This window comes from Apium graveolens, chromosome 11, assembly GCF_009905375.1.
Source record: "Apium graveolens cultivar Ventura chromosome 11, ASM990537v1, whole genome shotgun sequence".
Lineage (NCBI taxonomy): Eukaryota > Viridiplantae > Streptophyta > Magnoliopsida > Apiales > Apiaceae > Apium > Apium graveolens.
Window position 1 is genome coordinate 192,939,316 of NC_133657.1, and position 27,473 is coordinate 192,966,788.

Sequence of the window (27,473 nt, forward strand, 5' to 3'; positions counted from 1 at the left end):
TACTAGTTATTCTAATGTAAAAAAATATAGAATTACCATTCGTAAAGAAATGAACTTAATTCGTAAAAAAATGATCAAGGGCTTAGCATATCATTGTACTGCGAAGTTAGGCAAAACTGTATGCCCGACAGTATGAGTATCACTCAGCATTTTATAATTGTTTACATTTTTTCAACTTTGTTTTGCACATCTTCATCACTCCAGTACTTCAGCAGCACCGTGAAGTGTTCCATTAGAATGTTTACATGCTTTCTGTTTATATGGTACATGTCATTATTGAACTTCTTAAAGTAATTCGACTTAACGGCTTTTATACAACCTCTAATTGTCATCAAGGGTGTTCAACACCCAATATATACCTTCCTTAGGAATAATACTTTTTTTAGTCCACTAATTAATTAAAAATATAATTTATTGATATACTAAATAAATAACCAATAGTTCATTTTACAAATATAATGAAAAATTCAACTGGTCAATGAAAAATAAAAATAATGCTTTTTACCTTGACATACTCCCTGCATCCATTTTTTTCTTCCTCTTGAACTTTAGATCAATTATTGAAATCAACTACAATGTATAAAAGAGCTATCGTCTCCAATAAACTACTCACTTCATTAGCTAATTTATCTTTGTTTAGTGAGACTGGAATTAAGAATTTAACTAGACAAATGGATTATCCTCAAGCTTCCACGTGATGATATCATTTATTTTCGTAGGTCCTCTGCGCTTTTGAATTTATGTACTACTTTCACCTATGAAAGTATAGACAAATTATTTCACTTAATCAAGAATTTACTTGAATAAAACCAGTAATTATAAATTAAAAATTATGTCTCAAATACACTCGTCATTGGTAATGTGATGAGATTCCAAGATATTCACAACATTGGAATGTGTTACTTGCTCTTTCATTTCCATTTTTTGTTTTTGCACTTCCGAGTAAGCCTCCATCGTACCAATTTCTTGATTATACGAAACCCTTTCTAGCGTGGTAAAATCAACAGGTGGTGGGGGGTAGAGGCAGTGGAGGGTGTTGAAGAGGGACTAGTTGTTGTTCTAAGGTAGGTGGTAATTTCTCCCCACCAGTCGTCATGAAAAAAAAATCAGATAACCACGCATACATTCTACAAATATTTTTATAAAACATATAGAATTTAAATAAATTGAGACATCTACCTTTTGAGCATTTCTAATTGAAAAGCGAATTGTTCATCTAATCATTACATCCTTCTCCTTTTGAATTTTCTTTTTTCGCTAAAGTAGTAAAATAAGGTCAACACCATTTCATATACGACTTTATGATATTATTTTTAGAAAATACAATGTCACACACTGGAAATCATTACCTGGACGTCTTCTTCATCACTTAAAATGTCATGTCCCGAAACAAAAGGACTATCAAATTCCAATTCCATATCAGATTATACCAGTATGGCCTTTTTCATTTTTTTGATTTTGTTGAGGGTTCAACAAACTCAATAAGTTTTTTTATTTGTCTCTGATTTTCTTCCACTTTGAGCCTTCTTTTTATTTTGAAATCATCAATCTTCCCCTGCATTAAAACCACACAAAAATGTGTAAAATCATATGGTGCTATTATCATACGAAAAAACCAAAATTATCTTGTCACCTGATTTTCTCTTCACCTTTTCTGTAAGAACCACGGTTCATTATTTCTCCAACACGAATTGCTTCTACTTTAGTAGCGATTAATTTCCAACCTTCAACTTGTTTCTTTTCATATACTCCTCCAATTTTAGTATATCGAAGATCATCTTTCACATATTCCATAATTAATGGGGTCAATATCTTGTCGTAGGACCTGAGAAAAAAATATTTTTCCTGAGAAGGAAAAAAACAAAAAAATTCATTAATCCATACATGTAACCAGTATAAGAAGGCAACATTTAATAAGTACAAGGTCAATTTTGATAAATATCAATATATATACAAACAGTCATGAATAAGTACGAGAAGGTTTCACGAGAATAATTACAAGCACAATGTTTAGTGGTACTGATTACAACACAATATTAATCAGTTACACATAAGAGATTGCATTACGAGAAAGGCACATGCCATAAGGAAAATAAATAAAAAATAGCAAGTCCATTAATTCAAAAAATTCATCGTCTGCTTCATCTCCACTAGAAAATTAAAGGCACACTTCACTCGGCATGTAATCCATACACCAATTGACATCATCATTCTGATATGGTTCTCATATTCAGAGTTCAATTATGCATCGCGTATAGTGGGTCCATAAACATCTTCAGGAACATCAGATTTTTTTCCTATGTCATGGTACTCCTTCGGTAGTTTATTTACAATAAAATGCAAATTATTTTCAATCCTTGTAAGCCTATAACAATTCTTATCCTTTTCATACCAAAACAACGAAACAGAACTACCAAAATTGTTCCCCAATAATCTGATTTAGTAATTTATTTTATTACTCCATGGTAAGTAACATCTCCGATTATTGGGTTTTTATCTTTATAACTCATAAAACTGGTGGTTATGGCTATCAAAATGACACCCTTATTTTATGTAGTACAGTTGGCATCTCTTTTCTTTATATGGAATCTGAATCTGTTTATGACATAGCCAGTAAACTTCTTAGCTGCTCGTTGGGGTCCCTTGCCAAAATTAATAATTTTGGTGAAGGTTTTTTCGGTTTTATACCCCATCTTTCAACCAGTGGTGAAATTCTTTTATTTGTGTTCTTTTTCTTGTGTACCTCTTTCACTTTTCATGACTATCAAGTAAGGTACGATGTTCCCTATAATTCATAAATAAAAAGTTATTAGTGTTACATAGTACTAGTTTAAACTACTCTATTTAATTGAATAAATACTAGGAATCGGCTTTGATCGGCTTTACACAATCATCTTTTTAATTTTGCCATTTCCACAGTTAAAAAGCATGTATCTTTGACCATTAATTTAAACCTTTTATGCCAACTCTACATATTTACCATCTTGTATGTTCTCTTTTATCATTGCTTTAATAGCGTCACTTAGAAATCTAGAATAAAATTCCATGCACTCTTCTGCCAAATACCCTTTAGCAATGGACCCTTCTGGTTTACTTCTATTGTTGACATACGACTTTAATTTACCCAGCTATCAGTCAATTCCAAAAATCCATCCAAGGTGCACTGGTACTCCGAATTCCATTTTCTTTCACAAGTGAACTAGAAGGTGAACCACAATATCAAAAAAGGCAGGTGGGAATATAGTTTCTAATTGGCAGAGCATTTCTATTATTTTTGCTTGCAACTTCGGAATATCTTCCAACTCAATCACTTTGTCGCATAACCCCAAAAAATGCACTCAGTCTCATCAAAGTCATTGCAACATCTGTATTGAGGTCTTAACGTCAACAAATTATAGTAAATACTAAAGCATAAATTGCACATCATGAATTTTATACCCAAACATCTTTATTTCACTAATTTGCACGCATCGACTAATATTATATGCGGTTCCATGTGGAAGTTTCGCATTCTGGAACACTGAACATAATCTTTTCTTTTCTTTTTTCGTCATGTCAAAAATTGTCGCTCTCATTTCGTATTGATTCTTATCACCAATTCTCATAGGGTAAAGAACCTTCTGAATACTCATTTCTTAAAGAACTTTTTGAGCGCTGAGATGATCTTTCGTCTTGCCGCCAATATTCAACAAAGTCCCTAATATTTTATCACACATATGTTTTTCTATATGCATGACATCTAAACTATGCCTAACTAAATTTTCCCTCTAATATGGTAACTGAAAAAGATGGACTTCTTTTTAAACGGACAACCTGACTCATTTTTCTTTCCTTTGTATCACGATTCTAGAAATAATTCTCATATCGAGATAATAGTGCTTCAATGTCCATTCCAAATGATGGAGGTGTAGTTAAAATCTTCTACAATCTGATCTATGCTTATGGTCAGGAGGAAGAAATTTTTGGTGGTTCATATTATAAACTTTTCGACTATATTTCAAATTGGATAAAGAAGTGCAGAATTGGCAATTAAGACAACCTAATTTACCCTTGGTTTTCCACCCCGATAAAAGTGTGTACCCGAAAAATCACTATTGGTCCAAAGTAGACTCGCGCGCAACATAAATGTTTAGTCATCAACGGTATTGTAAGGTTCTTCAAATTCTTCAGATGGCTCACCAGCTTGAGAAGGTAGCTTGTTAACAGCAGCTTTGTCTCTGAGAAGAGATTCTGAAGTGTGTACAATGTTTAAAGTCTGTTCTGCCTCCACATTGCCCAGAGCAGCCAATAATTGATAGGCTAAAACAGGATGAGTAAAAGTGTCAGCATCCAAGGAAATGTTATCAATTACAACTTTGTAATTTTGTTGAAATTGTCTTTCCTTTTCTGCATCATCCACTGTCATTGACTCACTAACAATGGCTGGATCCACCCTTATAGCTTCTGTACCTGCCTTTCTCTCATTTACTCTATGTTCTTGCATCAGGGGCTCCCCCTGGCTCACACACACCCTCACCTTTACCTTCTAAGGTGGCACTCCCCTCACTCACTTTTGCCATGCTGGAAGAAATAGCATGCATATGGTGACTCTCAACCTCTCCTTTTTACTGGGAGCAACCCATCCTCTCACTCAAAAGATCACTCCCTTCCCTCAAACCTAAAAGTGATTGTACAGTAACCATGTCTTCTACAGTTGGAATTGTTTCAGTTATGTGTGTAGAGACCATCAACGGATAGGGAGTATCCGTTGAAGTGGAAACTGATGGTATCAACGGATAACTGCTGTTAAGCTTATCCGTTGAAGAACAACCATTTGTCAACGGATGAGAGATATCCGTTGAAGAAGGAAAAGATGTAGATATAGAAAGTGACATAATTGTTGAATCTGTGTGAATTGATTTTAAGTGAGGTAACACATATTCTTCAACTATATCTGAAAGAATTGGCTGATGATCCAACAAATCATCTAAAAGATGATGATCATCAGGTTTTGAGTGGGGCTCCTCCCTGAGTTTTAATGAGGGAGAATCAGGAATTCATGTGAATATCATATCCACATCCAGAGAGGGTGATGGAGAGTTTGATGATTGGTGTGTTTCTATTATGAGAGAATGGGGCTGTGACTCCACATTTTCTGGAATCACATCAAGCTGAATTTGAGAAGGCACAGATACAGGTGGATGTATCTGTGCTGTGTGTGCCCCTTGTGTGGAAACTAGGGTCTTGGCTTTCTTCTTCCTTGAAAAGGCTTTAATTGGTGAATGTGTGGCTTCAGTGTCCCTCCCTCGTTTGTTCTGTGTCCCTGGTTGGGGACTATTTTCAATAGTTGCACCCTTTTGGGAGGATGCAACTAAGGATGTGTTTGACTCCTTTTGAACCACCACAGTCTTTTGAGAGACTGTAGCTTGGCTGGCTTGGGTACCACTCACCTCTCCCACCTTATCCTGGGGGGTTTTTTGATGTTCACCCCTCCCCTCACCACTCACACCCTGTTCACTCCCTTCAAGGTTTATGGTAGTTGTTACAACTGTTGTCTTTTGAGAAACAACAGAGGTAGTTTTCTTTGACTTGAGTTTTGAAACTTTAGTTTTGGTGGATTTGGTAGGAACCTGTTTGGACAAAGACACAGATTCCATTGCCACACTGGAAGACGAAGAAATAATGAGGTTGGAAATAGTAGGAGTTATATAAGTGTTTACCTCACTTACCTGTGGTGCATTCATGATTGGCAAATATACCAATGACACCTGGTTGTTGAGGTTCATTCTCACAAGGTCTGCAAAGACCCTTTTCTCTTGTGCCCGGCATTTGAGTTTATTATTCTCATTTGATATGACCAATCCTTCAGCAACATGGTTAGCCAATAACATAAAGAATCTAGCATAGTAGATGTTATGTGGTCTATTAGCTTTGTTACCTAATATGGAACCTAATTCTAGTATGACACAGTTGCTAAAATTAAAGTACCTATCAGAAACTAGCATATAGAGCATATTAACAATAGATGAAGTTATGGCATCAAAATTGCTAATCTTCCCAGAGAAAACCTTGATAAAGGCATCTCCAAGAAAACTCCATTCTTTCCTAAGGCCTTTCCTTCTAATGCTACCTAAACTAGTAGAATCAAAAGCATAGCCTATGGAATCTAACATATCAGATACATCTTTATCAATGTGTGGTGTTATGGCATTATTCTCAGGCAACTTAAAGCAAGATTGTATATCATCACAGTTAATACAATAATCATTACCTTTGAGAGAGAAGGCAATAGTCATATATGTGGAGTTGAACTCTGCAGTTGTCCAAATCTCCTCAATCACCTCACAGTAGATGGTTGGGGCTTCCAGCATTGCATAGCTCAGTTTGCAGTTTTTGATGAAGTCCATCATCTTGTGATAATCAGAATGGGCTTCATTCTTTTCAACCAAGGCTACAAAATTATTCTTTTCATAAATAAATCATGTTTGAGACATAATTTTGACTACTGGTGCCATTGTTGTGAGTAGAGGTTGCAGAGAAAAACTTGAGAATTTTGGGAGAGAAGGAGAATGAAAATTGCAAGAAAGCGTAAAGTGAAAATAAGAGTTCAATGGGCTTTTATACTTTCTTGAATTAAAACATAAATAAAATGATACTTTTAAGTAAATTACAGCCGTTCAAGAATAAATAAAACTGTAGAAATTCTAAACTGCCTTTAAAACAAATACATACAATAGTGTATATCTGTATCAACGGTTAAGTAAAGAAATCAACGGTTGTGACTTACTGAAAGTAACTGATTTGACACTTCAACGGATAAGGTAAATAGTTACCTGTTGATGACCAACACTATTTTATCCGTTGAGGGATAAAATTACCAGAAATGTATTTGTCTTTCAACGGATAATGAACATCCGTTGATAGAACAATTTTGGCTTTCAACGGATAGGGAATATCCATTGATAGGATAGGTCTTTCTTAAAGCCAACTTTGTTCTTGCAGCAAATTTATTTCAGGCTTCAATGCATATTATATAGAGGACATAAATTTATGAATAATTAAGCATACCTAGCTCACTTACTAATCTTGTGAATGTTGATTCATCAAGTGGCTTGGTAAATATGTCTGCAATCTGCTTTTCACTTGGAACAAAATGAAGTTCCACTGTACCTTTCATCACATGTTCCCTAATGAAGTGGTACTTGATATTAATGTGCTTGGTTCTTGAGTGCTGCACTGGATTTTCAATAATGGCAATGGCACTTGTGTTGTCATAGAATATTAGAATTTTGTCCACAGTCAAACCATAGTCAAATAGTTGATTCCTCATCCATAGTATCTTTGCACAGCAACTACCAGCAGCCTTGTACTCAGCTTCAGTTGTTGATGTAGAAACATAATTTTGCTTCTTGCTGAACCATGACACAAGCTTGTTCCCTAGAAATTGACAGGTGCCGGTTGTGCTTTTCCTGTCTATTTTACAGCCTGCATAATCTGCATCTGAGTAGCCAATTAGATAAAAACCAGACTCTCTAGGGTACCAAATTCCTAGATTTGGAGTCCCTTTGAGATATCTGAAGATTCTTTTAATAGCCACTAAGTGAGATTCTTTGGGGTCAGCTTGAAATCTAACACAGAGACATGTAGAAAACATTATATCAGGTCTACTAGCAGTTAAATATAAAAGTGAGCCAATTATGCCTCTATAACTTGAAATATCCATAGACTTCTCAGCCTTGTTTAATTCAAGCTTGGTGGCAGTGGCCATGGGAGTTTTTGCAGATGAACAATCCATTAAGTCAAACTTCTTTAAAAGATCATAAATGTATTTAGTTTGACTAATGAAAATTCCACCACTAACTTGTTTAACTTGTAAACCAAGAAAATAAGTTAGCTCTCCCATCATGCTCATTTCATATTTACTTTGCATTAACTTAGCAAACTTTTTACAAAGCTTATCATCAGTAGATCCAAATATAATATCATATACATAAATTTGAACAAGTATTTTAGAGCCATTTACATTTCTAAAGAAGAGAGTTTTGTCAACAGTACCTCTTGTGAAGTGATTATCTAGAAGGAATTTTGACAAAGTCTCATACCAGGCTCTAGGTGCTTGCTTTAGTCCATAGAGTGCTTTCAACAGATAATACACATAGTCTGGAAAGTTTGGATCTTCAAATCCTGGAGGTTGGCTTACATAAACTTCTTCCCTCAATTCCCCATTTAGAAATGCACTCTTGACATCCATTTGATAGACTTTGAAATTGGCATGGGCTGCATAGGCTAGAAAGATTCTGATGGCCTCAAGTCTGGCAACTGGAGCAAATGTTTCATCAAAATCTATTCCTTCTTGTTGAGAATAGCCTTTAGCAACCAATCTGGCTTTATTCCTTATGACAATGCCATTTTCATCCATCTTGTTTCTGAATACCCATTTTGTGTCAATAGAACTCTTCTTCTTTGGCTTGGGTACCAGCTTCCATACTTTATTCCTTTCAAATTGGTTTAGCTCCTCTTGCATTGCTAAAATCCAATCTGGATCCAATAGAGCTTCTTCCACTCTCTTAGGTTCCTCCTCTGATAGAAAGCTACTATACGGACATTTATCTTGAGTAGCCCTTCTAGTTTGCACTTTAGATGTAGCATCACCAATGATCAGTTCAAAAGGGTGATTCTTGGTCCATTTCCTTTGAGGTGGTAGATTAGCTCTAGATGAGGTTGCCTCAGTATTGTCATGATGTGAGATAGAATGTTGATTGGTTGAAATTCCCCCTGAGTTGCTGATCCTTTGAAAGGAATTGGGAGCTCTATCAACTGATGAAGTGAATTGATTATCCGTTGACAGACTGTGATCAACGGATGCTTCATTATGAACTTCAACGGATGATGCAATTTGTCTTTCAACGGATGCTGCATTGCTTCTTTCAACGGAAGCTGAATTATGACTTTCAACGGATGCAGCATTCTGTGCATTATCCAAAGGCAGATTTTGAATTCTTCTTGAGATGCCTTCTTCATCATTCTCATCTTCACTATCATCACAATATATCTCAATATTGTCAAATTTGAGTCATTCATGATGTCCCTCATATGTTAGTCCATCAATCTTTTTATCATCAAACACAACATGCACAGATTTTATGACAATGTTGGTTCTTAGATTGTAGACCCTATATGATTTTCCAGCAGAATAACCAACAAATATTCTTTCATCAGCCTTTGCATCAAACTTTCCTTTGTGATCAGATTGATTCCTTAAGATGTAACATTTGCAACCAAAGACATGCAGAAAGTTTAAAGTTGGTTTTCTTCTCTTGAATAATTGATAGGGAGTCATGCCTTTTGCCTGATTGATTAGAGAAATATTCTGAGTGTAACTTGCACAGTTAACAGCCTCAGCCCAAAAGTAAGTTGGGAGTTTTGACTCTTCAAGCATTGTCCTTGCAGCTTCAATTAGTGATCTGTTCTTCATTTCCACCACACCATTTTATTGTGGGGTCCTTGGAGCTGAGAACTCATGCATGATCCCATTTTCTTCATGTTGGATTTTTAAACGCAGCGGGGCGTGGAAAAACACTTTTACACACACAAAATCCAAATAAAAGCATATAAATCGTGAATAAAAAATTCGAGGGATCGAATCTAACCTTTAAAAATAATTCGGAGACAACGATCAGAGATCCTTAGCAGTTGCTCCTCAAGTGTGAAGCACTCCACCGGTATCCACCAAGAAAACGACTTTTAGGAGGAGGAGGAGGTGGAGAGAATTTGGTTTTCTGAAACTTTTGGGTTTCTGGGGTTAGAATAAAATAGGGTCTATAATAGTGTATTTATAGGCAAAATTTTCAGCTGAAATTTTCCCATAAATATTATTATTATTATCCCATTTATTATTCTCATTAATAATTAAAACACCTTTTAATTATTAATCCTTTTTCTAAACACTTTAGAAATAATTCTCTCTCTTGATTTAATTTCCAAAAATTAAATCCTTAATTAATAATATTAAGAACTTTTCTTAATTAATTTATAATCAATTAAATCTCATTTAATCAATTATTAAATTTGCCAATTAATTATTTATTTCACAAATAAATAATTATTTAGCCATTATTAATTAATTCCTCCACCATAAAATCATTCTCTTTTTATAGTGTGACCCTGTAGGTTCAATATTAAGCCGGTAGTAGAAATAAATAATAATAAAACTAATTTATCATTATTTATATAAATTCTCTAATTTATTAAATATGATTAATTAATTAATCACATTTATTCTACATCGTGAGTGATGCTTCTCAACATATCGCGACTATCCGGATAATATGAATTCACTGCTTAGAATACCAAGAACCTGTCAGTGAATAGTTACCGTACAATAAACTCCTTCTACCCTACAATGTCCCGATTAAATACAAGGCATGGATCTCGTGTCAATCCTATCTAATTTAATCACTTGCTTACCATTTATTTTGCGTAGTTCTATGCAAATTAGAAACTCCTTTCTAATTTCATTCACTCTGGCCAGAGATTCCTGAACTAGTATAATTGGATCAGCCTTGAACATTCGCTTCCTTCACTGGAAGGGGTAGATCCTTTATTGATCATACACTATCTTCGTGTACAAATTCCTATACCCAGTAGAGCCCTAATAATTGTCCCTGGAGACTAAGAACTAAACCAAAGCACAGTTCAGTGTACACAAGATGACTATGATGACCTCAAGTCTAAGGATACTTGTACAACTATCACTAGGTGAACAACTGCTGACACGTGAGTGAAATCCATCAGTTGTTCAGCTGTGCGAGTCATGTTTAGTGAACTTATTCTATAATAAGCACCTACATACTAGCTATAGTGTCACCACACAAATATCTATGAGAACAGACATCCTTCATAATGAAGCAAGCATAGTATGTACCGATCTTTGCGGATTATTAATTACCAGTTAGTAATCCTATGACCAGGAACAATTTAAGTTTAGTGTTATCATCTTTTTAGGTCTCACTATTATGATCTCATCATAATCCATAAAAAGCTTTACTCTAAACTATGGTATATCTTATTTAAACACTTAAATAGATAAAGCCCGTAATAAAAACAAAACAAGTCTTTTATTAATATCAATGAAATCAAAACAGATTACATAAAAGTTATTCCTAAATCCTCATACATGATTGGACTTAGGACATATTCCTTTCAATCTCCCACTTGTACTAAAGCCAATCACTCTGGTATCTAATACCCATCCTGTCATTATGACGATCAAAGTGACTTTCATAAAGTAGCTTTGTGAGTGGGTCTGCTATGTTGTTATGTATGTCAACTCTAATTCAATACAATATAAGAAATGTTATCGCGCTCCCACTAACCCTTTTGTAGATGCATGGTTCATCTGCGTTTTTGATAAAATCAAACTCTTTGATTGTCTCATCAAAACGAATGTTCCATCTTTCGAGAAGCTTGCTTTAAACCACATATGGTTCGCAGTAGCTTACACACTAGGTTTTCATTTCTCTTGGAAAGAAAACCATCCGGCTAATTGCCAGATCTCATAGTCGTAGTAAGCAGCAATCGCAAGCAAAATCCGAACTGATTTTAACAGGGCTACAGGTAAAAAGTTTCATCAAAGTCAATCCATTGCCTTTGTTTGAATCCTTTTGCCACAAGCCTGGCCTTATAGGTCTCCACCTGGCCATCTGCTCCAATCATTCTTTCGTATACCGTATACATAGATTCCATTCTGGATTTCATGGCACTATGCCATTTCTCTGAGTCAACACTACTCATAGCCTCATTATAGGTTATAGGGTCGTCATCATCAATGATCGACAACTCATTGTCATTCTCAATGACAAGGCCATAATACCTCTCAGGTTGGCGAGACACTCTCCCTGACCTACGAATGGGCTGTTCCACAAAAGGTTGTTCAGTCAGAACAGGTGTTTCCATTTGATCCGTAGTAGTTTGTGCTTCTTGAACTTTATCAAGTTCAATTTTGCTCCCACTGTTTCCTTCAAGGATAAACTCCTTTTCCAAGAAGGTAGCATGTCTGGAGACAAACACCCGATGATCGGTGCAAAAGTAATACCCTAAAGTATCTTTAGGATATCCCATAAAACTACATTTTACAGATCGATATTCCAGCTTATCTGGGTCAACTTACTTGACATAAGCTGGACATCCCCAAATCTTAACGTGCTTAAGACTCGGTTTCCTTTCTTTCCATATCTCATACGGAGTTTGAGGAACAGATTTGGAAGGCACCTTATTCAGTAAATATGCTGAGGTTTCCAATGCATAACCCCATAGGAATACTGGAAGATTTGCATAGCTCATCATGGACCGAACTATGTTTAACAAAGTTCGATTTCTCCTTTCAGATACCAATCTGGAGGAGTCCACTGGGAGACTATACCATTTACTTTGAGATAATCTATAAATACTCCATTAAAGTATTCACCACCTTGATCTAATCGAAGAATTATAATACTATGTTTGGTTTGTTTCTCCACTTTATACTTATATTCTTTGAACTTTTCAAAGGCCTCAGACTTGTGTTTCATCAAACACATATCCGAATCCAGATCTATCATCTATGAAAGTAATGAAGTATGAAAATCCACCCATGGCTTGCGTAGACATTGGTCCACATACATCTGTGTGTACCATTCCCAGCAAATTTGCAGCCCTCTCTCCATGTCTACTAAATGGAGACTGCAGTGCCACTATGAAGTGAGATTTTCATCATCCCTTTTCTTTTATTAGTTTGTTCAATCTGAAATAAATTATGTCACATACATACAGACCATTATTTAAAGCACCCTACAGACCATTATTTAAAGCACCACGTCCATAAAGAATATTATCTCTAAGAATAGAACATTCATTATTCTCAATAATAAATGAAAATCCAGCCAAGTTTAACATGGGAATAATATTCCTCACAATCGAGGGAACAAAATAACAATTATTTCAAACAATAGTCTTGCCCGTAGGCCTATGTAAATGAAATGATTCTACATCTTCAGCAGCAACTCTTGCTCCATTTCCATCAGTAGAATCACCTCCTCTTCCTCAAGCGTCCTACTTCTCCTTGGTCCCTACAACAAATTGCAGATATGAGAACCACATGCGGTATCGAATACCCAAGTAGAAATGACATATTCACTTCTATCATGAACATACCTGAATCAGAAGCGGTAGTCTCACTACCCTTCTTCTTCTTTAATTCTGCAAGGTAAACCTTGCAGTTCCTCTTCCAGTGCCCCACCTTGTTACAGTGAAAGCAAACAATTTTGCTCTCGGGGTCTTCAGCTTTTGGTGGAACCGGCGTTTTCTCACCTACTTTCTTCTTCTTGGAAGAGTTCCTCTTCCTTTTCTTAGGATTGGAACCTTCACCAATTAGAAAAACATAACTCTTCTTAGGGGAAAAATTCGATTCCGCAGTCTTCAATATGTTGTGGAGTTCAGGCAGGCTGACATCCAACTTATTCATGTGAAAGTTCACAACAAACTGCGAGAACGAACTCAGAAGCGATTGCAAGACCAAGTCTTGACTCAGCTCCCCATCCATGGCAAAACCAAGTTGTCCAAGACGTTCAATCAAATTGATCATCTTTAGTACATGGTCATTCACAGATGATCCCTCAGACATCCTACACCCGAACAGCTCCTTCGATATCTCATATCGAGCTGTCCTCCCTGCCACATCATACAACTCTTGTAGATGCACGAGGATAGTGTGAGCATCCATATGTTCATGTTGCTTCTGTAGCTCAATGTTCATGGAAGCTAGCATGATGCATTGAGCAATATTTGCATCATCTATCCACTTATGATACACAACATGTTCATCATTATGTGCATCACTAGCAGGTTCAGTAGGCTTAGGTGAGTCAATCACGTATTCCAGCTTCTCAATCCTGAGAACAATTCTCAAGTTTCGAAGCCAGTCAGCATAATTAGGACCAGTCAATTTGTGAGCATCTAGTATGCTCCTGAGTGATAGTGCAGAAGACATAACGTACAAAGTAAATCTGTAAATGATAAACACATAACAACACTTAGCAAATATTTGATTTCATTTCAAAACACTATATGAATCGGGTCTTTATTCATAAGTGGCTCCCACTAGTTTTCCTAATTTATTCAACCCCCTACGTGAAAAATTAAGCATTCATAATGCTAGTGGGAATAGGGATCCTACATTCCATCACACAACCCCGGCTGTGGCACGAAACGCCATTTAATGTTCAATAGGCAGACAACTCTTTTCAATTACATCTCATGTTATTCCCTAATCAAACTTTAGCCTCTTGAATAATTGAGTCACGGCTGTGGCACGACAAACTCAATATTCTAAGTCAAGTCTAACCCAACATTCCGTACTATTGAATCAGTCCCCAAAGGCCCACGGCTGTGGCACGTAACGACCTTTAGATTCTTATTCAATGTACACATCTCTATGTAATAGATAAGTATTTCTTATTTCGAAATCAAAGCCCTCGGCTGTGGCACGAAACGACAATGATTCAAAAATAAGAACTACATTCTACCATGTTGGAAGGCTATGACCGACACAAGCCCGTTGTGTCATTAGCCAATTACTACTTGATATTATTTAATTTTAAAGGGATTATATTACGTTACAATCATAATCATATTATAAAGAGATTCTTCCTTTTAAATTAAATATTTCAAATCAATAATCAATAATCAGATGATTCCCAGATCGGGTGGAGCATTGTCAAGAGGCGTCACTTAATAACCCTTTCTTACAGATAGAAATCTGTTGTTGACAGAATCATCCTTTCTCTCATATCAAAAATTCATATTCAATTACGTGTTTCACAAACACAAGAATCTCATGATTGTATTCATAATATTATTCTTAAGGTTATGAAACAATTTCACTATACTAGGTTGTCTAACAAACGCCTTATGTTCATTTAAGTTCACCTAAATCTATCATCGCATGATAAACTAAGCATATATCACATATATCAATATGAATCAACATCAAGGTAGGCATGTTATATCATCTAGCACATTGTTCTAAGCAATATACATCTCTATGTATCACAAGAAGCATTTAAAATCAATTCAAACGATCAAAAACAGCTTTAAAACACTTCATGGAATATAAACAGTTCAAAACTTTAATATAAACTAAAATAGATCACTCCATTAGATCCGTCTCGAAAAAACGAATCCAACGGTATATTGCACGCCCAAAACGGAGTTACGAAACTCCCAGAAAATCAATTTTAATATCAACAGACGGGCTGTAACGCATTACAGGAACGCGTTACAAGCCCTGTAACGCATTCCGGTGATGCGTTACACCCTTTTTCAGCCAATAAAGGGTGTCACGCATTCTACGAATGCGCAACATGCCTTCTTGCGCGCGTGCGCCACACGCGCCTGTTCCTGGCGCCGCCTTGCCTGTTCCTGCCGTGTCTGACAATGTCTTCCCTTGTCTGTCTGTCTTTAATCTTTACCGCAGCAGAGCAGAAGTAGTACAGATGATACAAATATATATATATACTATATATACATATAATTATACTTATTAAATTACGAATTTTAATTATAAGAACTTCAAAAATTCATAATAAAAAATCTATACATCCTAAAATTATGAAAAAAATACCCAGACGATCTACAACACTTGTAGAACCCAGATGAAAATTCAAAATTATTCTAAGAAACGATTTCTCATCAGACAAAATTAATCCATGATATAACTTGTAAAAATCATAATTAATTCATACAAGCACATAAAATTCTGAAATTTTTACCACAGATCTATATGCATACAACCTATGCTCTGATACCACTGTTGGATTTTTAAACGCAGCGGGGCGTGGAAAAACACTTTTACACACACAAAATCCAAATAAAAGCATATAAATCGTGAATAAAAAATTCGAGGGATCGAATCTAACCTTTAAAAATAATTTGGAGACAACGATCAGAGATCTTTAGCAGTTGCTCCTCAAGTGTGAAGCACTCCACCGGTATCCACCAAGAAAACGACTTTTAGGAGGAGGAGGAGGTGGAGAGAATTTGGTTTTCTGAAACTTTTGGGTTTCTGGGGTTAGAATAAAATAGGGTCTATAATAGTGTATTTATAGGCAAAATTTTCAGCTGAAATTTTCCCATAAATATTATTATTATTATCCCATTTATTATTCTCATTAATAATTAAAACACCTTTTAATTATTAATCCTTTTTCTAAACACTTTAGAAATAATTCTCTCTTGATTTAATTTCCAAAAATTAAATCCTTAATTAATAATATTAAGAACTTTTCTTAATTAATTTATAATCAATTAAATCTCATTTAATCAATTATTAAATTTGCCAATTAATTATTTATTTCACAAATAAATAATTATTTAGCCATTATTAATTAATTCCTCCACCTTTAAATCATTCTCTTTTTATGGTGTGACCCTGTAGGTTCAATATTAAGCCGGTAGTAGAAATAAATAATAATAAAACTATTTTATCATTATTTATATAAAGTCTCTAATTTATTAAATATGATTAATTAATTAATCACATTTATTCTACATCGTGAGTGATGCTTCTCAACATATCGCGACTATCCCGATAATATGAATTCACTGCTTAGAATACCAAGAACCTGTCAGTGAATAGTTACCGTACAATAAACTCCTTCTACCCTACAATGTCCCGATTAAATACAAGGCATGGATCTCTTGTCAAGCCTATCTAATTTAATTACTTGCTTACCATTTATTTTGCGTAGTTCTATGCAAATTAGAAACTCCTTTCTAATTTCATTCACTCTGGCCAGAGATTCCTGAACTAGCATAATTGGATCAGCCTTGAACATTCGCTTCCTTCACTGGAAGGGGTAGATCCTTTATTGATCATACACTATCTTTGTGTACAAATTTCTATACCCAGTAGAGCCCTAATAATTGTCCCTGGAGACTAAGAACTAAACCAAAGCATAGTTCAGTGTACACAAGATGACTATGATGACCTCAAATCTAAGGATACTTGTACAACTATCACTAGGTGAACAACTGCTGACACGTGAGTGAACTCCATCAGTTGTTCAGCTGTGCGAGTCATGTTCAGTGAACTTATTCTATAATAAGCGCCTACATACTAGCTATAGTGTCACCACACAAATGTCTATGAGAACAGACATCCTTCATAATGAAGCAAGCATAGTATGTACCGATCTTTGCGGATTATTAATTACCAGTTAGTAATCCTATGACCAGGAACTATTTAAGTTTAGAGTTATCATCTTTTTAGGTCTCACTATTATGATCTCATCATAATCCATAAAAAGCTTTACTCTAAACTATGGTATATCTTATTTAAACACTTAAATAGATAAAGCCCGTAATAAAAACAAAACAAGTCTTTTATTAATATCAATGAAATCAAAACAGATTACATAAAAGTTATTCCTAAATCCTCATACATGATTGGACTTAGGACATATTCCTTTCACTTCACAGAACAACTTCATGGTTAAATTCTTGAACTCAGTTCCATTATCACTCATAATATTCCTTACTTTGAAATCAGGATGATTGTTGACTTGCTTGATATGATTGATAATGATTTCACTAGCTTCATCCTTTGATCCAAGAAAATAGACCCGTGAAAACTTAGAGAAATCATCAACAATCACTAGGCAATATCTTTTCCTTGAAATTGACAATACATTGACTGGTCCAAAAAGATCCATGTGTAGCAGTTGAAATGGTTCATCAATTGCAGATTAAACTTCTTACTGAATGATACTTTCTTTTGCTTTCCTTTCTGACAAGCATCACACAGTCCATCCCTTGTGAATTCCACTAGAGGCATTCCTCTAACTAAGTCCTTTTTGACTAGATCATTCATTGTCTTGAAATTCAAATGGGACAGCTTCTTGTGCCATAGCCAACTTTCAACTGCACTTGCTTTGCTGAAAAGACAAGTAATGGATTCTGCATCTGTAGAGTTGAAGTCAGCTAAGTACACATTTCCTTTTCTAACTCCAATTAGAACCACTTTATTGTCCTTTTTACTTGTGACAATACAGGCTTCAGAATTGAAGGAAACAGTATTCCCTCTGTCACATAGTTGACTGATGCTCAATATGTTGTGTTTGAGACCATCAACCAATGCAACTTCATCAATGATGACATTTTCTTTTGAAATCAAGCCATATCCCATAGTGAATCCTTTGCTGTCATCTCCAAAGGTTATGCTAGGGCCAGCTCTCTCCTTAAACTCTGTGAGCAGGGTGAAATCTCTTGTCATGTGTCTTGAACAGCCACTGTCCAAGTACCATAGATTCCTTCTTTTTCCCTGCACACAACAAAATCAATCAAGTTGATTTTGGTACCCAAGTTTCCTTAGGTCGAGCCTTGTTAGTCTTTTTCCTAGACTTCATTCCTCCTGCATCTTTTGACTTAGGTAACTTTGGGTCAACCTTGATCTCAGATGTGGTTGGTTGAAGTGTAGGGTTAGTCACAGAATCATTTAGCACATTTGATTGAATTTGATAAGGCATAGATTGTGCAAACATGTTATTCCACATAGGCATATTGTATGGCATTTGAGGCATACTAAATGCAGTAAAATAAGGATTATTAATATATGACATGTTTGCAAAATGTGCATGGGGATTCTGATGAGACATAACAGGCGTGGCATGCAGAGGTCACATAGACATGTTAGGCATGGAGGGATTTGAAGGCATGGGAGTATTTTTAACAGATTTGCAATTATCAGATAGGTGATTAACACTTTTACAATGCACACAGCTTTTTCTAGGAGCATACCTATCAGGTGTGTAATTGTTATGTTTATTAATCCCTACCTTCCCATTTCTTTTAGATTTTCTTTTAGTTTCCGTCTTATCCTCAACCAACTTAAGCCTATTTTTCAGCTGATCTAAAGTCATGTGTCCTATATTCACCTTACTGGCATCTTTGGATGTGATGGCTCCTTCTTTGACAAAGTTCTTGAAAGTTGAATCATTTTTCTTATTGAGATTTTTATTTTTAAAATTACTTGCCTGTTTTAATTGATGAGCCTTCGATGGATGCTCCTTTTCTTCCTTCAACGGATAACTTTCATCATCCGTTGATTCCACATCCGTTGATAATCCATCAATTAATTCTAACTCCTTTTTGTTTTTCTTCCAGGCATTCTCACAGAATGATTCAATTCCCTGAACCTTGGCAATCTGAACACTAACATCCCTAGATGTTTTCCAGGCCTTGATTACCTCTTGCTCACTTTCTAACTGTTTAGAAAGAATTTCTACCTTCTTAACAACTTCTTCTAGTTCACTCTCAACAGTCAAGCATTTAAGGTTAATCTTTTCAAGTTCAATTACCTGATTCTCAAACACAGCATTCCTATCACTTAAAAAAACATTATTCTCTTTGATCCTAGTGTTTTCTTTAGCTAGTGATTTAAGGGAAACACGCAAATGATATAATTTATTGGACATATCATTTATGGCTTCATTGCATTCATGTTTAGAAAGCTGAGAGAGATCAGTAGTAATTACCTGGTTGCTTGATGAACTAGTTTCATTTTCATCAGAATTAGCCATCAGGGCTAGGTTGACATATTCCATATCATCATCTTCATTGACCCCATCTGCTGCCCAATCATCTTGAGTGAGAAAAGCTCTTTCCTTTTGTTTGAGCAAATCAAAATACTTCTTTTTGTAATCAACTTGCTAAAATTTCTTTTTATCAGAAGTTGGCTTCCTACACTCACTTGCAAAGTGTCCACTAATGCCACAGTTGTAACATTTGAACTTTGATTTATCCACCATGTTTTTGTTTGGCTTAGTGAATTTTGTATTTTTCCTGAACTTCATCTTTGCAAACCTCCTGGACAGAAATCCAGATGTTCATCAATATCATCAGAGTCATCCTGACTGGAATTGTCTTCATCCTCAGCTACAACCTTGCTTCATCCTGACTGGAATTGACTGGAATTTTGTATCCTACCCTTGCTTGATTCTGATTTGCTTGTGCCAATTTTGAGACTTGGCATTGTCTTTTCCTCATTCCTGGCTTCAACCTTCTCACTGTCAGCTACAAGTGCAACTGATCCTCCTTTTCTCTTTCCCTTTTCCAACAGCTCATCTTGCTCCATCTTAAGTTCATATGTCTTCAAAATTCCATATAATCTTTCAAGTGTGAAGTCCTTATAATCTTGAGAATTTCTTAGAGAAACAGTCATAGGCTTCCATTCCTTTGGTAGAGACCTTAGAAATTTTAAATTGGAGTCCTTGACTTGGTACACTCTCCCATACAGCTTTAATCCATTCAACAGTTTTTGAAATCTGTTGAAGGTATCATTCAATGATTCTCCTTCTTCAAAGTGAAAATATTCATACTGTTGAATGAGAAGCTGCATTTTGTTTTCTCTAATTTGCTCAGTGCCTTCACAGATAAGCTATACAGTATCCCAAATTTCCTTAGCAGTTTGGCTGTTGATGACATTGTCAAACATATCTTGATCCAGGCCATTAAACAGAATGTTCATGGCTTTCTTGTCCTTGTGGACCTCTTCAATATCTTCAACAGTCCATTCTGCCTTTGGCTTGGGAATAGACTGTCCAACAGCAACAACAGCAACTGTTGCAGTAGCAGCTGTTGCCACCTTGTGTGGGATGTGAGGACCATTCTCAATGCAGTTGATGTAGCTTTCATCTTGAGAGAGAAGATGTAAATGCATCTTCACCTTCCAGTGATGATAGTTATCTCTTTCCAGGATTGGAATCTTTACACCAATATCCTTCTTACTCATGATGTTAGCAGAATGGATCTTTAACCTCTTTGTATGTTAAGAGCAAGCTCTGATACCAATTGTTATTCCCAGTGGACTAACAATGAGATTTACAGAAGGGGGGTTGAATGTAAATCTCAAAACTTTTTCAAGTTTTGAGCAGTTTCTAAGGCTAAGTGTTTTTGAGAATAAGTGTGTGAATTGCTTGAAGCAAATACAGACATATATATATTCAAACACAAATGTAAAGAACACAAAGAACTTAAAAACTTTTATGGTGGATTTGTTGTTCTACCAGAGATGTGTTATTTCAGAAAATCTGTGATTCAAAAAATTTAATCATAGTTGCTTCCTAGTACAAACTAGATGATTTTCTCTCCGGATATTTCTAAACAGCTCAGGAAAATTCTTATCTAATTACTAGCTGCTACTTGGTTTATATAACACCAAGTTTACAAGTGAAGACAAAACTGTAAAATACAATTAAAAAGATTCTTCACATGTTTCTTCTTCATTTCTCTATCAAATGCAATTTAGGCTTGGCTGTAGATCTTTGAATACTTCCTTGTTTGCATCAGAATGGAAATACTGCATTTTCTTGATTCCTCCTAGAGGCTTCCACATTCCAGTTTGTCTCTGTCAACCCATGTGCCTCTGTCAGCTTGTGAATTGTCACTATCAACTGCTAATGAACTAAGCATTCGTTGAAGCTTTCATCCGTTGATGCCTTATCCGTTGAGGCTTTATCCGTTGAAGCTTTATCCGTTGATGCATTATCAGTTGAAGTCTTTATCCGTTGAAGCACTCATCCGTTGATGAATATTATCCGTTGAAGCATTAGAGACATCCGTTGAAGCTTTGTTTCTTATCCGTTGAAGGTCTTCAATATCAGTTGATACTTCTTCACTTATACAAAATTACAAGGCATGAAATATTTATAATTAGCCCTCTTATTTGCATATCCACTAGTAGTCAACATGACTGATAATTTCTTACAACATCTAAGAATTACAACTTGAATCCAGAGAAAGAAATGTGCTACAATACTAAACTTATTGCTAAGTAAAGCTACTACTTCAACGGATAGCCAAGATGGTCTTATCCGTTGAGGCTACAAACACTAGATTTCTACTTAAGTATTTTGTTTAACTTATCATCAAACTAATACACATATTCCTAACAGTGAGTATAAGTTCAAGACTGCGGATGTCTTCTTCAACATTTATCTATATCTTGTTTTCAGTTCTTCAGATTCCTATGCTTCAAACATTGTCTATCTTCTTTCAATGTTAATACACTGAAATCTTCTTGTGGCACTTTTACATTGAATCTTCATCATTTCTAAAACCCTGAAAGTATTTAACTTTTATTCTTCACTAAGGCATGAACATATTAATGAACTTCTTTAAGTGACCTGTAAACAGAATTCAAACCTTCTTCTAATCTTTTGATTCTTTATATATGTCTTGTCTTTAATTCTTCCTGATTTCTTATGTAGACGTAGTATTATTTACCTGTCATGTTCAAGTATTGAGTTATCATATTTACTGTTCATACAGCTTCACAATCTCACCAACAGTTGTTATCTATTGCAGTGAAGAAAATGGATAAGAAAGCCTGGGCGATCAAGATTATGTGTCTAGGCGCAAAACGAATGAAAAAATCAAAGATTCAGATGTTGAAAGTCGAGTTCGTGTCATTAAGTATGAACAGCCCCGAACAACTTGATGATTTTTACATGAAACTGAATGGCATTATATTGACTATTCGGGCTCTTGGAGAAGAAATAGGTGATTATATATGGTGAGAAACTGCTTCGTACAGTTCCTTCAAAAATTTTTAAAATTGCATTAACAATAGAACAATTTGGATATCTGGAGATAATATCGGTAGAAGTGGCTATTGAGTTACCTAAGGCACATGAAGAATAATTAGAAGGACAGAATGAGAATACTAGGGGGCAACTATAATTGACAAAGAAAAAATTGTCAAAAAGAGAAAATAACGAGGATAAGCTTTTGTGTACGAGTAAAATGTATTAAGCGAACAAATAAATAAGAAACATATGAACAATCATACATGAATGGTTGTGGAGGACGAGATAAAAGCAGAGTCGGGTGCAATAATTGCAACATTCTTGGCCATTACGTGGAACCTAGACGAACCAGGGAGCATAAACAAGAAGCCAGTAGAGGAATTGGAAAAAAAAGAGCATGCCCTCCTATTGGTAAAATTAGGAGAAGGAAGACAATAATATGATGTTACTCAACAAGTAAAGAGTAGTACCAAAACGCATTCCAAATGGTGAAGGAAGACAATAATATGATGTTACTCAACGAGTCAAATTTGTGATACTTACAAGTAATCACATGATGATTCAAAAATCAAATTTTAAGGAACTTGTCACTAGACGGGTGAGCTTTGATGTCAAATAATCAAATGTTATGTGGGCTGCCTAAAAATACTCAACCTAAACGTATTTTCCATGGGTGTTCGATGTCAAAACTGACCAGAAAATCATTTCAGATAAAGCAATTATAGTGCGAAGAAAGTATTTGAGTTAGTTCATGGGGATCTTTGTGGTCTAATATTTCCAGAAAGACCTACATAAAATAAATTCTTTTCTCTTTTGATGGAAGACTATAGTCGAATCATGTGGATTTACATGCTTAAGAGCATGGACGAAGCTTTGAGTGCATTCAAGAATTTTTTAGCTAAGGTTGGAGATGGATCAAACAGGAAGCTAAAAGTATTCAGGAGATGGGAGTTCTCGTCAAACGATTTTAAATCTACTATAAGGAAGGAGGAATCATAAGGCATTTCACTGCTCCGTACTCGCTTCGGCAAAATGGCTTCGTAAAGTGAAGACACCTAAATATGGTAGATATGGCGAGGAGTTACACGAAAGAAGGTGCAGGTTCCATCCATGTTGCAGGGCGAATCCGTTAGTCATTCAGTATATCCCGCTCGACCTTTATTGCGACAGACACCATATGAAGCACGGACTGAGAAAAAATCACACGTTGGTCATATACGTGAACTTGGGTTCTTAGCTCATATGAAGGTTTTTAGTATTGAAATAATGGAACTTGACGATCGTAATAAGAGAGTAGTGAATCTTAAAAAGCAGTTAGGAACCAAAGTCTACGATTTTATGATTCTGAAAGCAAGCATATATATTTCGCAACATCAATATGGGACCAAACACTAGTGAGAAGTACTATTCAAACTACTGGTTGACTGTTAAAAAAACAAACCAAATATATTTATTTTTTCTAAATTTTTTGTCATATGACTAAAATATATAGATAATGACATCCGTGCAGTAGGATCATTTATAAATATTTTTAAAAAATCGCAACATAAATATGGGATTAAAAACTAGTTAGAAGTACTCGTTAAACTACTAGTTGACTGTTAAAAACTAAACCAAATATATTTATTTTATTCTAAATTTTTTTCATATCATTAAAATATATAGATCTTGACATCCGTAGGTTCATTCATTAATATTTTTAAAAAATCGCAATATCAATATGCGACCAAATATTAGTTAGAATTATTAGTCAAACTAGTGGTTGACTGTTAAAAAAGCAAACTGAATGTTTTGATATATATATATATATATATATATATATATATATATATATATATATTATGATATCCGTACGCTTAGAGCATTTATAAGTATTTTGTAATTTATGTAAGTTTTTTTGATATTCCGACGTACAAATGAATATAATACAAAAATTTGGATCGTATGCAAAAATTATATTTTCACTATACTTTTCTAATGTATAATTAATGAGCTAATAATAAAATTGTTCTTAATCGCTAAATTCATGTAGATAAAATGGTTACATATGTAGTTTAATAGTTATAGATTTAAGGTATAAATTATGGTTGAGTTTCCAACTTTTTTTTTGTTTTGAGTAATCCAAATGTACGGATATGAAGTTTGTCGTAACTAATTATTAACTAATCTGACAAAATTAAATTTAGGGGTTCAGATCCTAACCCTATAATGTTTCTTCCATTTAGAATAAATATTGAATGGTTGAACTGTACAAATGTTAAAATGGCTAAGAAAAACTACTATGTGCAAAATTTTAAAAACATTTAAACAGAGAGCTTACCTATTTTATCAAATAACTTAAAATTAAAATAGTGAGCTATCAAAAATAAATTTTTTAATTTAAATAATTAATTAAATACACAATAATAATAATAATATTTTAATATTATGAATAATGGATACTCCTATAAAATGTAAAAAATTATATAATCAAAATTAATAATAATATTTTACTGAACACCTACTTTTGATCATTTTTAGTCGAATATAATTTTTGGGCGGGCTGTTTAAAATTTATTGAAAAATTTAATTAGTTGGGTGGGTAAATCGAGTTATATCTGAACATTTGAATTTGACCGGAAATGGTTGTATTTAGCCGGTCATATTTAAGGGGTTGTATTTAGCCGGTTGTATTTAGTCGATCGTATTTAGTACTAAATACTACGGGTTTACTAAATATTACTCGAGCGAATACAAACGGTCCAAAAACCGGTCGTATTGAGCTAAATTGAACCGAAAACAGTCGACCGGTTGTATTTAGCCATTTTTCTTCTAGTTTATCTTAATAATTAATGTAATTTGAGCAACAGTTAATATTAAGCATAGGTATTATTACAAAATATCTTACTATAGTGGACAAATTATTCCATCATAAGTGACCCCGTTTCTTGGAGTCTCGGGTTGCTACTTGCTAGTGGACTTGCCATGTCACCGTTTGAGTTCATAATTCTAAACTAGCTACATAACTAGCATAGACTCTATTCTATTCTTTTCTGTTTAGCAATATTCAAATAGAAATCTCGGCATGTCCTCTTTACCTTCGAAGTTAATGATCTATTTCTGTTTTGTTCTATTTTGCCATTTAAGATGCAGACGTCTTTCATTGTACTATTGTTTACTTGTGTCATTTAGATGTTGATAGTGTTTCTGTATTCCAGACAATTTTAAGAATAAAAATCAAAGAACTTTACCGATAGGGAAATTATAGAGAAGATGCTGATGACCGAGAAGGAGCCAAAGAAAGAGTCTGCTAGAATAGTTCCAGCAATGGGAAACAGATTGCTGGATCCGGCAACAATGCTGCTGATCTGTGTAGCATGTATACTCTTAAGACTGAATACAGTGATCAAGTAAACCGTCAGGTTGCATCCCCACCCTGTAGCCGCCAGCGACAATCCTAGCTCAGTCCCTGCATTTTCCAGTACATGTATGAGCAAATAACATTAAACTGCAATTCTTGGTAGAAATTTGACCACAATTGTATTATACCTATAATGTATGGAAAGGTTGTCCAGCCACCACGCTTACTGTTCTGCATGCAATCCTCCCGTGCTTCTTCCGATAACTTCTTCCCCGAAGACTCGCCTTCCACATGCTCTAACTCTGAGTATTTCATAGTATTTATTTTTTTAACTCACACACATACTATCTATCTGGCTCTGTATCTTTATACTCTTTCTCTGTTTTTACCAACTTCAGCACATGCACCCCACTGATGAACCTTCATAATTAGCTATCTAGCTCTGTCCACAGGGGCCGACTAAAAATTGAGTGACGAAAATTTGTGGCTCTAAATAAATACATATTTTTATGATTTGGACATAACTTATCTGATTCGAAACAGTGGAATCAAATAAAATCTTAATTCTTTGTTTCAAGAGTACTAGTCTGATAGCATTAATAAGAGGACACTGCAAAGTATTTCCTTCAAATTGAAGACAATCAGACAATGATTGTCCTTTTTCTTTTTAGACATATTCCGTTGTATAAAATTAAAGTTAAAAAGACACGTGATGATGAACAATATATGAATTTGTGATTTTTTTTACAGGGAGGAGGAATATAATTATGTTCCTAGCTCATTGGCGGACAATATTATTATAACAAAACGTAAAATCAGAAATCTCTGTGTGTTTTCTACCCTTTGTCCTATAGCTAATGGATTAAATTCCTTTCAAATTCTTTTTACTCTGGCATTTTTATGTTGTTTTCCTCCGTCTTATTTTAATAATTAATGTACTTTGAGCAACACTTAATAATTATTTTTAAGCTTAGGTAATATGACAAATTGTGTAATATACTTATAAATGTTTAGTTCAAAGACCTGCCATGAAAAAATAGATATTTATTTGTTTAATCCTTTCCTATGAGTTTTCTATTTTAATTTTTTTTTATTATATGTACGATTAGAATAATGTTACAAACTTTAGGGAACTAGGATAACTATACAGTTATATCCCTTTTGCAAGCGTCTTTTAACTAGTCTTTTAGGTAACTATCACTATAACTGATTGATATATAGTTCAAATATTTTAGGTTACTCCATTTAATTCATGGTTAAACTTGCTTACCAAGAAAACAAAAAATAATCCATGGTTAAACTAGTGTTCCGTTTCTATATCGAGAAGAGGAAGTGATGCTCCATATAAGTTTGCAGGATGAATAATCCAAATCACTTTAACAGATAAGAGCATCTTCAAGACGATAACATGATAGTTATATTTTTAGCTAAACAAATATCAAATATTTATTATATAAAATTTAGCTAGTTAAATTTTATTTTGTTCCAACTTTATGATAGGTTAAATAATTAGAATTGTTTCAACATTTGTTATA

General features: G+C 34.7%; 1 protein-coding gene across 5 annotated transcripts; it reads right to left on the reverse strand.

Annotated features, from left to right (window-relative positions):
* Nucleotides 1-1,196: 1,196 nt before the first annotated feature.
* Nucleotides 1,197-26,476, reverse strand: LOC141695491 (protein NRT1/ PTR FAMILY 2.5-like). 5 transcript variants are annotated; one of them, XM_074499732.1, is made up of 4 exons: nucleotides 26,127-26,476; nucleotides 25,829-26,046; nucleotides 1,634-1,845; nucleotides 1,197-1,555 (listed from the first exon to the last, which is right to left on the reverse strand). In XM_074499732.1, the coding sequence occupies exons 1-4, from the start codon at nucleotides 26,251-26,253 to the stop codon at nucleotides 1,531-1,533; spliced, it is 582 nt and encodes a 193-aa protein (XP_074355833.1). In that variant the 5' UTR covers nucleotides 26,254-26,476; the 3' UTR covers nucleotides 1,197-1,530. The 5 variants fall into 5 exon arrangements, 2 of the variants coding, with proteins under 2 accessions (XP_074355833.1, XP_074355834.1); XM_074499733.1 differs by having other exon boundaries at nucleotides 1,650-1,845; nucleotides 26,127-26,474; XR_012564449.1 differs by lacking the exons at nucleotides 1,197-1,555; nucleotides 1,634-1,845 and adding an exon at nucleotides 16,052-16,067 and having other exon boundaries at nucleotides 26,127-26,460.
* Nucleotides 26,477-27,473: the final 997 nt, after the last annotated feature.